A 14,240-nucleotide genomic window follows, 5' to 3' on the forward strand; every position below is an offset into this window, starting at 1 on the left:
TTCAATAATAACACCTTAGTATAATGATTTTTTAAAACAGTCACGTAGTATTGAAACGGATCTACAAATTATTCAAGTGATTTAGTGTTAAGAATCCGAATAGACTACAAATATACCTACATGATTATTATATAGTTACTCGTTTAATCTTCTTTATGGAATTTTATTACACATTAACTAGTAAAAATACCTACGAAAAATTATAAATGAAAAATCTTTTGGGCAGAAAGCTACAATCCATATGTTAAACTAAGTATGGCATTGCATTACAACAAGACAGCAACTATTACGAATGAAAATGTTATATTCAGCACGACTTAAAGGGTGCCGTCCGTTAATATCTGTCTCGTCGTTAATGGAATCGTAAACATTGGAGGTGCAATCCATTTCAGGTGCATTTCACATAGTTAATAGTGTCGGGCGCGCCTGGGCATTAATGTCTGTTATCAAATACGATGCCGTTTCAATGTAATGAGTACTTACTTTAAAACTTTTATCAACTTTTTTACGTTTGCTTTACTGCATAGATGGAAATTAAATAAGGTGCTAAAATAAATGCCGCAAATACCGTCAACGTTTCAAAAGTCATAAAATGCATGAAGCTTACCTACTTGAATGAATGTTTTCAATAATATAGTAGGTATTTACATTGTTAACAAATTTTATTTTTCACATACATTCACAACAGTTTGTAATAGGTACCTTGACCATTACTATCAGATTATAATAAAATTAACTAAGTACATATTAAAATTTACAGAAGATAATAAATAAAGTTTGCCTGAATTAATTTAACGCAATAATAATAAGTTCTATTGACACATATACCAAAATTTGAATGTCGTAAATCAACATTCAATACACAACTATGAGAACACCAGTAGTTAAATCATTTTTGTGTTTTTGACACATCGGACTTACCACACAAATGAATAGATCGTAATCCCTTAGCAGTCCGGTCGGGACAAGCCATTAGCCACAAAGCGACAGTAATCCCACCAGCAAATATTCCCAACCCCCGCCCTATATTCCTGCAATGGACAACGGGGAAGATGAAACGTTACAATTGCTCTCATTTCAATTTTCTCGACCATTAATTTATTGCTAAGTTGTAAAAGCTTATGGAAAATCATTTGTTGCATCAACGTTACAGAGTAATACTTTTTATGGTGTTGAGATATAAAGTTTCTTAAAACATAAATAAGTTTTATAATAATTTTTACGATTATATATCTAATTAAAGTACAATTTAAGAAAATATACCTACAAAAAATAAAAGTCTGACAAGCCCATTAATGTTTATTATGTTCAAGTACATTTTCATTGAATGTTAAACCATAATTTGAATAATATAATATTATTCCTGCATTTATTTGAATATGTATATGTATATGAAAATTAATTAATCTTGCGCGTGGCTGTCGTCGTGGTCCAGATTTTCAATGTCACACTCCACAAATCGCACCATTAGGCAGCACACACATTGTCATAATTGTCGAAGGGTGCACCTCTAGTTAGCGGGGATCCGTATTATCTCGGGGTGTCAAACGTTGCTCCATTGTATACATGGCACTACATTGACAGGTCGATTGCGACATCTGGGTCGGAGAGATTAATCTCGCAAAGCAGAATGCTGTGATTAAGATTTGTATTGTGGTGCTGTGTTCCAATTTCTGCTGTCCTCGGCAGTCTTAATGAAAAAGTGCTTGGATATAAGTTTGTATTTTCCAACATGAAATACACGTTTGTTCGTTTTTTCATGTGAACACTTTTTTGACTCTTCAAGGGAGATGTGAAGTAGCTAATAATTAAATGTTAATGACAAAATTGGTCCTCGATTCATATTCAAAAATGTATTGACAAGTATACGTCGCGCCTGTCATAACAGTGTAAACAAAATTGAATACGTTTCGCGTTTCTTTTGTCAATGCCAGTGGCAGTGGCTCTTCACACCACTCGTTTCTGCTCTCGACGGCTCGATGCTTCACAAAAGCTGATATTTAATGACTAAAGTATGATAATGACACCGAACTTCATGGAATTACTTTTTTATTAATTTCATTTGGGGATCGTTTATAAAAGAACTAATTTATCTTTTGGGGCACAGTGTGTTGGCACATTTTTAAAGATTTTTGTTAAGAATTTTCATTATAAGACATTAGCTTCAACTTTTCTTTCATATTGTACGGTTTTTCCTAAAGCCGTGTACTAAATCTACCTCAATATTGCACCGTGATTTAGTTTACTTATTCTTATTTATAAAAGATAATTACTTATACAAAAATACTGACAGATAAATAAACTCACATATTTTCAATACCATATCGTACTATATTTTCTACCTAACTTACTTTACCTAAAATTAATGCGATCAGGGCAGCTTAGTGTAAGATTTATAATCCTCACACGTAATAACGAGAGCCAATAACTACATTCATAGCGGGGTGCCATTCTGTAATGTTTACAAAGCCATGCTAATATTTGTATCTCGCTAAATTTTGCTTATGGGGTGATTTAATGAAACCAAAACATTATTGGGGTGCATATTTATTGTTAACAATCATTCTAATTCCGGTATCATTTCGCTGCAATAAATTTATTTTATAGGGAACAATATTTGATTTTATCACTATTTGACTGATAGATTTGGATCTAGTGTATTTATTTCAGAAATTATTTACTAGCCTAAATAAGATAGAGTTTTAAAATAGTACTGCATTAAGTTAAACTGTTGTTTTTTGAAATGTTATAAATTTTACGGTAGGTACCATTCAACAAATTAGAAATTAAAACAATATTTTATACACACCTATGCAATATGCAAAAGCCAAAATATTAATTAAAATTGTTCATTATTTCTGAATAAGATTTGCTTACCCTTATATTATTCCTTGATAAAATTAACGATGTACATTTTAATCATCACAAACATTTTTACCTTTGTAACCTCACCCAACCCGAAAAGGGTCTGAGTGCTTAATTGAAATTATAGGAACCTCCCGAGGGGAGATATGCCTCAAAGTGTCATGATTTATTTATCACTCAGCTATTCAATTAGCTTCTTTGGTCTTAATTATTGTTTCATATAATTAATGATGAGTAATACTATAATAATATTCAGAATTCAGATGTACATACAATAACTATATGTATTGTAGTTTTTTCGCTAACATTGTAATTTGCAATAGCGTAGAGCTGTTCAGTGTTCATATTTATTGTTATTCAGGTTTATGTATAATAGTTATTGCCTTACCGTAAAATCGATACATCTTATACGCTTTCTTGGTAAACTATGAATAATTACAAGTGTATTGAAAAGGTGAACGAACTTAGAGTGAGGGTTACGTCTTACCCCTCCTGTAGTTTGTGAACAAAATATTTATGTAAACTAAAACCATTTCGATGTCCGTTTTTCAAACTCTGCATTGGATGGCTTTAATCGGACAAGTGCAGTTATTTCACAACTTTGTATTCATTGGATTTTTAAATAAAAGTATATTATTCGTCGCACTATATATTTGCTAATCAAAATATTATGATGAAAGTGAAATGAAATGTATGTAATGGTACCTAGAGACAGTGTTTCGAACAATGTTCATTCATTTATTCAGTGTATCTTAATATACTTTGTAATTTATATATTATCTCAAATAAACGGTTGATCAGTTCTACTTCATAAAATTTTCACCATGTAGATTGTGAATATGTGCTTGAAATCATAATGGTCATTGTTGTAAACAAAGTAAAGAAACTGCATACGGAAGTAACTCTTCGTATATACCATCAGTTTAACTATAAATCAATTTTCACGTCCGTTATAGGCTTCCCTATAAATTCTTCTGCACAATTTACCCTTCAAGGGGCCCATCGCCTTCACATGCTATTTTATTTCACCACCCTCCCTTCCCCTTTCTTAATTCAAAACTTATTGCGCTTTTCATATCTATTTGCTTTTGAGCGATGACTTAAACTATATTAGAAGCACAGAAAAATAACTTGCCATTATAAAGATATTTTCCATTACAAAATTAAAAGAATTACCTTCTTTCTTACCTACGAACTAAGTAATAAGAATGTATCTGTTTGGATTTTTTTTCAAAAAAAAAAAAACAATGACCTACTTCAATACTGAATTGTATATGCTTTAAATAAATGAAAATAAGAGTTTTGGCAACCATTCTACAAGAGGTATTGTCTTTCATTTCATTATTTGTCTAGGAAAGTCAAAGAAAGAAACTCGTTCATTTAAGTTGTTCTTTATATTTTGTTTCTTAACGTATAATATAACACTGAAAAGTGGATGGTTTCTCATTTTGATTAAAAGAGTATTATATAAATTGAATTGAAAAATCTGCCGCTTTGTTTCACTTGGTAAATCTATTAGATACAGTATTTGTTTATTAATTATTAACAAGCCTCTCGCCCCGGCAGAGAAGACTTTTTAAGATTCAAAATATCTTTTATTATCTTAACCCAACAGGGGGCAAATATAATAACAGAACTATTATCATTAAATTCAGCCGTCGTTCAGTTATAAATGGTTCTTTTTTCTTATGTGTATAAAAATGTTTTCCCATTGTTAAGGTTAAGTACCATAGACGTATAATATAGCTTTTATATCATTATTAAATCTACGGATTTTATTATTTAATAAGGAAAACATAAATAAATATTATAATTCTGCGTTCTATTATGATTAAGAAGATAAAGTTTCATACACACTGCATATAATATTTCATTAAAATATACATGCAATGAAATAAATCTCAGCGGATCAAGTTAGTTGGCACGACGCCAACCGTCTACCAAAATACGATCGTTAGGCGGCCTCGCGCTACGATACTACGCTGCTTCTACGAAACCTACTGATTTTTATCGAAATTTATTGCACCTTACACCATGTATAATGAGGCCAATATTAAATTTTGTTGAATTGTTAAGATTCCTCGCCGGGCACGATGACGTAAGCTATTATTTGGTCACACATTTGCTGTTATTAATGTTAGGAACAGGCTATGATTAATGATATGAATTATATATGTTATGGACCAAGTGATAAATTGGGCAGTATACATAATGCACGATCATTATGAAAAATTCCCAATATGAGAGTGCAATTTGATAATAATTATTCAAATAATCAAATTGACCGGGCATTATACATATTGCCCATCACCTTTTGGGCAGAGTAATACAAACATATTTAATTACTATTTTTTATTGTTATTGTCATTTAACTTAAAATAAACTAAATATTAAACCACTTAAACAATCAGGCTCATTATTGGGATTAATTACCAAGGACTTCTACCTTAAAAATCCACTAGTTTTTGCATTTAAAACTTAAGGAAAGTCATATTAATAATTACATTTAAAACAAAAATTTCACAACGTACCTTTGTTTTATAGAAATGACTTATTATTATGAAACATAAAATAAACTAAAGTTTAAGCAATCAGACTCATTATTTGGCATAATTAGTAATAAACGAAATGTAAAAAAGTAAAATAGAACATAAAATTGAAAACAATAATTATACAATATGTAGCAAGTAACAGGTTTATTTATTAGAACAACTGCCACTGTGATGGCATTTTGAGGTAGGTACACAACTTTTTGGCTTTGCGACAACTTTTCAAGCTTTATTATCAAATTGCCCAATTGTCATGTAGCATTATAATAATGACCGTGCAATGTGATAAATAATGAAGTTAAGATAGTAATTAATCACTTAGCCCAATAAAGCTAGACATTATTCATAATGCTCGTGCATTATAAATAATGTCCGCATTAATCACCTGGTCCATAACATATACACATACAAAAAAAAATATTCAATATTTTATTCAATATTTTATTCATTATTTTATTATTTGGTTTAATTTTCTATAATCCCTGAATGTTCCAGGAGATACAAGGTCGCTTCAGGTTGAGGGAGCCCCGTTCGAGCGCGCCGCCGAACTCCTGCGGCGCTCGCCCGAGTTCACATTGCTTGCAGCGCTGCGGCAAGAGCCTGCCAACTCGGGCACTATACTATCGTTTTCACATGGCTTTAATAGGTACGATTCCCGCTTGTGTTGCCTTGATACTTCATCAATAATCCTCATTATCATAATATTAAACATAAATATTTTTGGTCTATTAAGAAAAGTTTAATCCGATGAAGTATTTAAGCGTAACAGTAAATGTTTATCTATGTTATTTTTTTGAGTGTTGCATGATATATGGTATCAATACGCGTATCGTTTATTGTTTCCATAAATTTATTGATATTGTGAACACTTTAGTAACTGTAATTTAATGTCGAATAGTGCCGTCTTGAAGGTCGGAAGCATGGCCCGCGGTGTAACGAGAGGAGCAACGCAAATGGCCAGTTGGCGGCGTTCGGCGGCAGCTAACGGTGAGTTCTAGATCTCAACATCGCTGCGCGCGCACGCATGGCGCCACTCACATGCGTGCGCGCGCATAGGGGAGTATCATGTATCTTGGAATGTCCTGTGCCTCGGAATGTCCTCCTCGATCCATCCGTTGACTCATTGCGCTCATTGTCTCTGCATGGCCGTATGTGTGGACGGGTGGGCCGACTTGCATGCGACCCCGCGCTCCTCAGCCGCCGTCCGTTTGTGTTCTGTGTCTTGACGTGTTGTGTTCCGTATCTGTCCATCCGTCCCCCGCCGCCCCGCCTCTATGTGTTCTCTTTGATGTTTGCCGCGCCGCCGCGGGCCCGCGCCCGCCCGAGGGGACACCGCCGGCCGCGCACTTGCATTCCAAGCGACATGGGAATCGGTTCGGCGCACATCTCGCGACGTTCGGCCGTCGCGGGCGGCGAACGGCCTCCCTCCGGTGATCTTTCGCTTTCGGTATCGCCAGGCGCGTCCTCCTCACCATTTCCATCAGACACCGAGCGGCTCCGTCGACACCGGACGCGACGTTCCGAGGTACATGGGCCCCTCTCCCGGCCGAGCGATATTGAGATGTAGAGCGAGCCGCGCGCCGCTCGCGGTCGGCCCCTTCCGCTTTCCGAGTATATGTGTCGTTCGCCTCGTCAACGTGTACCTCGGAACGGTTCGCTCGGAGGGGGGTTCCGAGCGCCGCGACGCGTATGACTGAGCGGCTCGGGCGGTGCGCAGGTACCTGGAGCTGCAGTCGAGCGGGCGGCGCGACGAGGTGCGGCTGCACTACGTGGCGGCGGGCGGCAGCGCGGCGCGCGTGGAGACGTTCCCGTTCCGGCTGGCGGACGGCGCCTGGCACCGCGTGGCGCTGGCCGTGTCTGGCGCGCAGGCCACGCTGTACGTGGACTGCCACGCGCTCTACCGCCGCCTCATCCCGCCGCCCGACCGCAACTTCTCGCAGCCGCAGCTCGCGCTCTGGCTCGGACAGAGGAATAGCAAGCATTCCTTGTTCAAGGTGAGCGTCTAACGATTGCAGCTTTGAATTTTTCCTTTTCTCAAAAATACTTAACCGAACTTTATTTATTTACAGGGCACGCTTCAAGATGTAAGATTAGTTAGTGGACCTCATGGTTATTTAGTCCAGTGTCCAGGCTTAGATTCAGAATGTCCGACGTGCGGACAATTCGCATTGCTACAGGCTACAGTTCAAGAATTAACTTCGCATATTCATGATCTTTCGTTAAAGGTACTAAATAATAAGATCCGTATATATAACTATAACTTATTAAATAGACATTAAAATAAAAAAAAAAACATGTTTATTTTAGCTTGTTGGTACCGAAGCACGGTTGGCGCGATTGGAGCAATGTGATTGTCAAAAATCATGTTATTCCAATGGCACCGTACATGCAGACGGAGCTACTTGGCAAAAGGATTGCAATCGGTGCTCTTGCGTGGTAAGCAGAATTCTAGAATTATTTTAAAAATATTTTAAGTGGAGTTTTAAAAATTTTCTATAAGCCATTCTTTTATTCTAGCACGGAGAAATAACGTGCAGGCTAGTGGAGTGCGATAGAGCAGAATGTAAAAACCCAGTATTACACGAGGGCGAATGCTGCCCGACATGTTTAAGTAAGTACAACTTACGAGTATAATCTTATTAGTTACATATTTATATTTTCAGTTACAGTGTCTTACGATTTTTCGGTTAAAATTTTGTTTATGAAATGAAAAACGTAGTATTTTCATTATGTGATGAATTTTTAAGTATTCTACAAATCATACAATACGTAATTTAAAAATTTGGCACTGTATGGTACGAGAGCATTTGCAATTATTGTGAATTCGCAATTATTGTAGTCCGCTGCCAAGTTTGCTTTGCCCAAACCAAAGGCATATGAGTGCAATTTGTCAATTTCATCCAATTTAACGAATGAAATAGAAGATATTTACGAAATTGAGTCATTATTTTATATCATGGCATAATACGTATTCTGCATTTCTTGGTTTATTAGGGCAATTTTTAGATTTTATTGAATATAGGAGCAATCAAGAAGAAACTTAACTACAATTTAACTTTACTGTATTGACGTGGGTATCGAATATTGCAGCAACCAAAACAAAACTTAAAATAATGTAGGTTCAATACCATCGAACATCGCAACAAAATATCCTTAAAAAACATTGAATTCTATCCCACGTATCTGCGGTTCCAGGGCAATGCCTCTTGAAAGGCACATTATACGAGCACGAGTTTATCTCGACAGTTCAACTTATTTTTAACTGTTTTCCATACCATCGAATATTGCAAACAAAACAAAACTTAACAAACATACTCTATCCCACGTTTCCAGGGCAATGCCTCCTCAAAGGTACTCTCTACGAGCACGGGGAACGTTTCGCCCCCAAAGAGTGCGCGGAGTGCGTGTGCCACGACGGCAACATGCAGTGCACGCGCGTGGACCCGGACACCGCGTGCCCGCCGCTGCCCTGCGACCCGCCCGACCAGTTCACTGTGCCGGGCGAGTGCTGCAAGTTCTGTCCAGGTGGGTGACTTTGTATCTATGAATCGTGTAACAATTTCAAGGCACGCTCTACGAGCACGGGGAACGGTTCGCCCCCAAAGAGTGCGCGGAGTGCGTGTGCCACGACGGCAACATGCAGTGCACGCGCGTGGACCCGGACACCGCGTGCCCGCCGCTGCCCTGCGACCCGCCCGACCAGTTCACTGTGCCGGGCGAGTGCTGCAAGTTCTGTCCAGGTGGGTGACTTTGTATCTATGAATCGTGTAACAATTTCAAGGCACGCTCTACGAGCACGGGGAACGGTTCGCCCCCAAAGAGTGCGCGGAGTGCGTGTGCCACGACGGCAACATGCAGTGCACGCGCGTGGACCCGGACACCGCGTGCCCGCCGCTGCCCTGCGACCCGCCCGACCAGTTCACTGTGCCGGGCGAGTGCTGCAAGTTCTGTCCAGGTGGGTGACTTTGTATCTATGAATCGTGTAACAATTTCAAGGCACGCTCTACGAGCACGGGGAACGGTTCGCCCCCAAAGAGTGCGCGGAGTGCGTGTGCCACGACGGCAACATGCAGTGCACGCGCGTGGACCCGGACACCGCGTGCCCGCCGCTGCCCTGCGACCCGCCCGACCAGTTCACTGTGCCGGGCGAGTGCTGCAAGTTCTGTCCAGGTGGGTGACTTTGTATCTATGAATCGTGTAACAATTTCAAGGCACGCTCTACGAGCACGGGGAACGATTCGCGCCCAAAGAGTGCGCGGAGTGACCCGCCCGAACAGTTCACATTGCTTGGCGAGTGCTGCAAGCTCTGCAGTTGCAGGTGATTTCGCTCTTAGATATGTGGTTCAAAAATGTAAGGTGGGACACTTTTTGGTAATTGTACGTGCTGAATAATTTGCGTAAAATGTAAGTTCTGATTAATCTAGATTTACTTTTTTTAAGTGCTGAATTATGTAAATGTGTCGTGTAGATATCATTTTTTTAATTAATGTGTAGAAATATAATTTGCTACTGACATTTAAATAATTTTTGATAATTTAAAATTATATAATTGATAATTTAAAATTATATAAGTGCTGATAATTTGCGTGCGTGTCTTATTAACAAAATGCTACCAATTTTAGAGTTAGCTATATTGTATAAACAGCCATATATTTACAGTCCTTGTTTACGATTTATAAGAACAAAAAGCTTGCAATTTGCCATTCAGTTTGGGCATATACTTCTCGTAGTTAATAAAAATATTTTTGTATTTCAATGTGGCCATGGCGTCAAACATTTTAAATATCAATTAATGGCCATGGATTCAGAAAAAATTATCTTCATAACCGATTAAATTAAAAGTGTATTTATCCTTGCTTTATAAGCTTTACTATATTCTAGGTGTGGACTATTGTAGTATGGGCCATTCGTGCGATGAAAACGCAACATGTATGAATCTCAATACGAAGTATACTTGCAAGTGCAATCAAGGCTTTCAAGGCGATGGACTTTCTTGCGAAGGTGAGTTTCAAATTTATAAAACACAATTTAAAAAAATAAATATATCCCATACTAGCTATTTAATAATTAATTTGCAGCTTAAAGCTAGTAGTAGCTTAGCAACTTAATTAATTTAAATTGTAGTTATCCATTATCATAAGATGTCAATTTCAATTTAAAAACATTGTTTGATAGTTTAGGGTTGGCTAAAAAAACTTCTACTATCCTTGTACTACATTTCATTCGATCGAAGGATGACTATTGTTACATATTAGACACTATAAACATTTTCACAGAAAATATTCATTTATCCTAAAAATAGAACACCAAATTATTAAAATATTAAGTAATCTTTATCTTTATTGAAAAATGACTATATTCAATAACTTTTTTCGTTAACTTATTAAAATTGTCTACATTACATGATTCGCAGACGTCGACGAGTGCCAGCAAGCGGGCGGTCTGTACGGGCACCACTGCCACTCGAACACGCGCTGCGTCAACGTGCTCGGGAGTTATGTGTGCCAGTGTCTGCCTGGTTATACCAGACGGGACAAGTTTAATTGTGTCGAGGTTTGTTTTTATGATTATGAAAATAACAAGATAAGAAATTAATATGAATAAATTTAAAAACCCGACTGCAAGTTTTAGTATTGAAAATTTTCTGTCGAAATCGAGTATAAAGAAGCAGCAAATGTAGTTATAGATCATTTTTCTTTCATTATTTTTTCATGATTTTACTGAATCGAATCGAAAAATAATGCGTTTAATTGTAAATTATTTCCAATAACAACTTAGCTTTATGTGTTTTCGAATTAAAAAATATATAATATACATTTTTATGCAGCAAATCTAATTATGTATGACGAAAAAAAAAATTCTTTCTCGTGATGAAAAATCATTTTGGGTGGACTTACAAAATAATTATTTACAAATAAATTATCAAATTATTTGGATTATTTTAAATAAATATTTTGTAATATAGGTGGATGAATGTGCGAGTGAGACGCACGGCTGCCACGCGGACGCCGTGTGCGCGAACACGCCCGGCTCCTACACGTGCCAGTGCAAGGAGGGGTACACCGGGGACGGTTACACTTGTACTCGTACGTATATTTTATTTTACTTATTTGTTCAATTGATTATAAATGTTATATACGTAAATTGGGGGTTGTTGATGTTCATTATAGTAAACAACAGAGTAAACAATTTTCTATTTTAATAACATTTTAATAATGAATAAGCATTACATTATAAGAACCAAATAAGCTTAAAATTCACAGTCATAATTTCAAACCAACCATTTTAAGCTTAGAATTTAAAGATTGTTCTGCAGAATTGGATCATTGCTAAATGACTCATTAATCGTTTAATACCTAATCTAGATATTGTTGTAACACACACTATTAATTAACGAACAATCAAAACACTATTAATTAACGAACAACAAAAACATCGTCCACTTGCAGCGGTATGCACAGGCGGCTGCCTGAACGGCGGGTCCTGCGCGTCCCCCGAGCGGTGCGCATGTGCACGCGGCTTCACCGGCGCGCGCTGCGAGCGAGACGTCGACGAGTGCTCACTGGCGCACCCCGCGGTGCGCGCGTGTGTGCCGCGCGCCGCGTGTGTGAACACGCCCGGCTCGTACTACTGCGTGTGTAGAGACGGCTACCGGAGAGACCCGCACCGCGATCACTGTGAAGGTACTCTATCGCTCTATCGCTCTACATTACTTGATCGATGACGACTCCCCTCTATCTCCTTTATGGTCTTACTTGGGTGATCCAACTGTGGAAATGCTCTATCACTTGCTCTCACTTGACAACTATCCTCTTTCTGCTCTAGAGCTCTACATTGCCTGCTCTTATTTAGATGACGACCACAGTGAAGGTGCTCTATCGTTCTACATTATTTTCTATTATTTAGATGGCGACCACTGAAATAGCGCTCTATCGTTCTTTTTCTCTGATAGCGACCAGTATGAAGGTGCATTATCGCTCGACATTACTCGCTCTTTGCTCTACACTCGTGTCCTAATTCGAAGAATAGTTCAAGTTCTCCCTATTGTCACAAAATATTTTGAAATTAAATATTTTAACGGATTTAAAATGTGATTTATTCAATTTTTAACTGTATAATACTCACTTAAAAACAATTACAAAATATTACTAATGGTGAAAATTGTCAATTTCAGATGTTGACGAATGCACAGAAGGCTTCCACACGTGCCACCCTCGGGCGCGTTGCGTGAACACTGACGGTGGATTTAAATGTGAATGTGAAACAGAACCCTGTGATTTAAGTGCGTAATGTATTTGTGTTATTCCAATTTTTATTAGATAGATAAGTAAAATAATTGTCAGTGTAATGGATAACAATCTATTTGAATACCTTCTTAATTGAAAACAAAGCCGTTGTTATTAATTACTTTTGTTTTTGTTTACTTTATTTTATTAAGTTACATTTTTTTATTATTGTTGTACTTACGACCTTACGGATGTCTGTTTTTTTTTATTGAAATAAGATTTGTTGTAATTTTTTGTCACTCACACCCATTTTAAATATTAAAAAATCCTTTCCATTACCCTTTATTAAAACTACACTAATAATGATGACTAAATATAAAATTTCAAACTTAAAACTATTACTTACATTACAGACTTATATTACACTTATACAGTGGTACCATTGCGTGTGTGTAAAAGTATACGTCATATTGTGTGTGTGTAAATGTATTATAATAATAATAAAGGGGCATGACATGGGCAGGCTGCGGCTGGTTTCCCACAACACATTAAAATTCTCTAAAGGGCCTCTGCGTGTTGTAAGCCTTCCAAAGGACCGGGTATCTTCCTTATGGCGGTACCCTGTATTATGGAGAGAGGACATAATAATAATAAATTCTTTATTTCAGAACAATTTAGTCCCATAATTTACAGATGTATACAATTAATTTAAAACCAATGAACACATAAGCCATTAATTATATCATAATAATTGAGATCCAAGTTTTATACAAACTACTAGTTATATTTCTGGCAGCCAGACTGCGTACCAAGAAGCTTATATCTAATACACTGGAGATTTCAGTATGAACCCCTTTCACACCTAGGTTACCTAGGTGTGAAAGGGATAAAACATACAGGCGTCATTCAAGGTCATATTTTCTTGTTACAAGTTAATGTTCATACTGAAATCTCCAGTGTATGAGATATAAGCTTCTTGCTGCGTACAATTGGTACGTCAAATTGCGTATGTAAATGTATATTGTGTGTGTGTGTGTGCAGGCTGCTCGTGGCAGGGCGCGCTGGTGGCGGACGGCGCGCGCTGGGCCGAGGCGGGCGGCTGCCGCGCGTGCCGCTGTCGGGCCGGCGTGGCCACTTGTGAGCGGGCACCCTGCGCGTGCGATATGGATAACACTACTATATCCGTATGATTATTATTTGTTTTTGACGTGACAACGTCTTATAATTCGATATAGCCGGCTGCATGCACGAAAAAACATGACTTATGCGGCGTTACCTCGCTCTGAGGCGTTCCATGTAAGACTTGAAGTGCAAGCGAGAGCGCGGAAAGAGCGACAAAGAAGCACAATCGGACGTTGTCCAATTCAACCCGTGATCCCGCCGTATGATACATTTTTTTTGTTTTTTTTTGTTCAGTGTTATTTGTTCAAAATTTTGAATTATACTAAGTATGTGAAGGATATTAATAAGAAAGAAATGGTGATAAGAAATTAATAAAGATCAACTTTTCGAAAATAGCACAACCCAAAATTTTTTTTTGCTGATTCATCTATTGAGCAATTTTCAATTCTTTAGCAAAAAATTTATAAAAAATAAAGAA

At 37.5% G+C, this 14,240-nt stretch overlaps 1 protein-coding gene across 2 annotated transcripts in view; it reads left to right on the forward strand.

The window, feature by feature from the left end:
• The window catches only part of LOC149902153 (protein kinase C-binding protein NELL1-like), a 36,884-nt gene that overhangs the window by 16,264 nt on the left and 6,380 nt on the right, over positions 1 to 14,240 (forward strand). For both annotated transcript variants that reach the window (XM_090110270.1, XM_090110271.1), the window contains exons 3-14: positions 5,910 to 6,060; positions 7,132 to 7,408; positions 7,484 to 7,639; positions 7,722 to 7,850; positions 7,932 to 8,025; positions 8,748 to 8,939; positions 10,296 to 10,415; positions 10,828 to 10,967; positions 11,380 to 11,500; positions 11,864 to 12,097; positions 12,589 to 12,696; positions 13,682 to 13,824. In XM_090110270.1, the coding sequence (XP_089966396.1) occupies positions 5,910 to 6,060; positions 7,132 to 7,408; positions 7,484 to 7,639; positions 7,722 to 7,850; positions 7,932 to 8,025; positions 8,748 to 8,939; positions 10,296 to 10,415; positions 10,828 to 10,967; positions 11,380 to 11,500; positions 11,864 to 12,097; positions 12,589 to 12,696; positions 13,682 to 13,824 (1,865 nt within the window). The remainder of the gene's footprint in view (positions 1 to 5,909; positions 6,061 to 7,131; positions 7,409 to 7,483; positions 7,640 to 7,721; positions 7,851 to 7,931; positions 8,026 to 8,747; positions 8,940 to 10,295; positions 10,416 to 10,827; positions 10,968 to 11,379; positions 11,501 to 11,863; positions 12,098 to 12,588; positions 12,697 to 13,681; positions 13,825 to 14,240) is intronic.

Source organism: Colias eurytheme, chromosome 15 (genome assembly GCF_061535395.1).
Source record: "Colias eurytheme isolate Ceu_HAF_F1 chromosome 15, ilColEury1 Martin Lab GWU primary, whole genome shotgun sequence".
Lineage (NCBI taxonomy): Eukaryota > Metazoa > Arthropoda > Insecta > Lepidoptera > Pieridae > Colias > Colias eurytheme.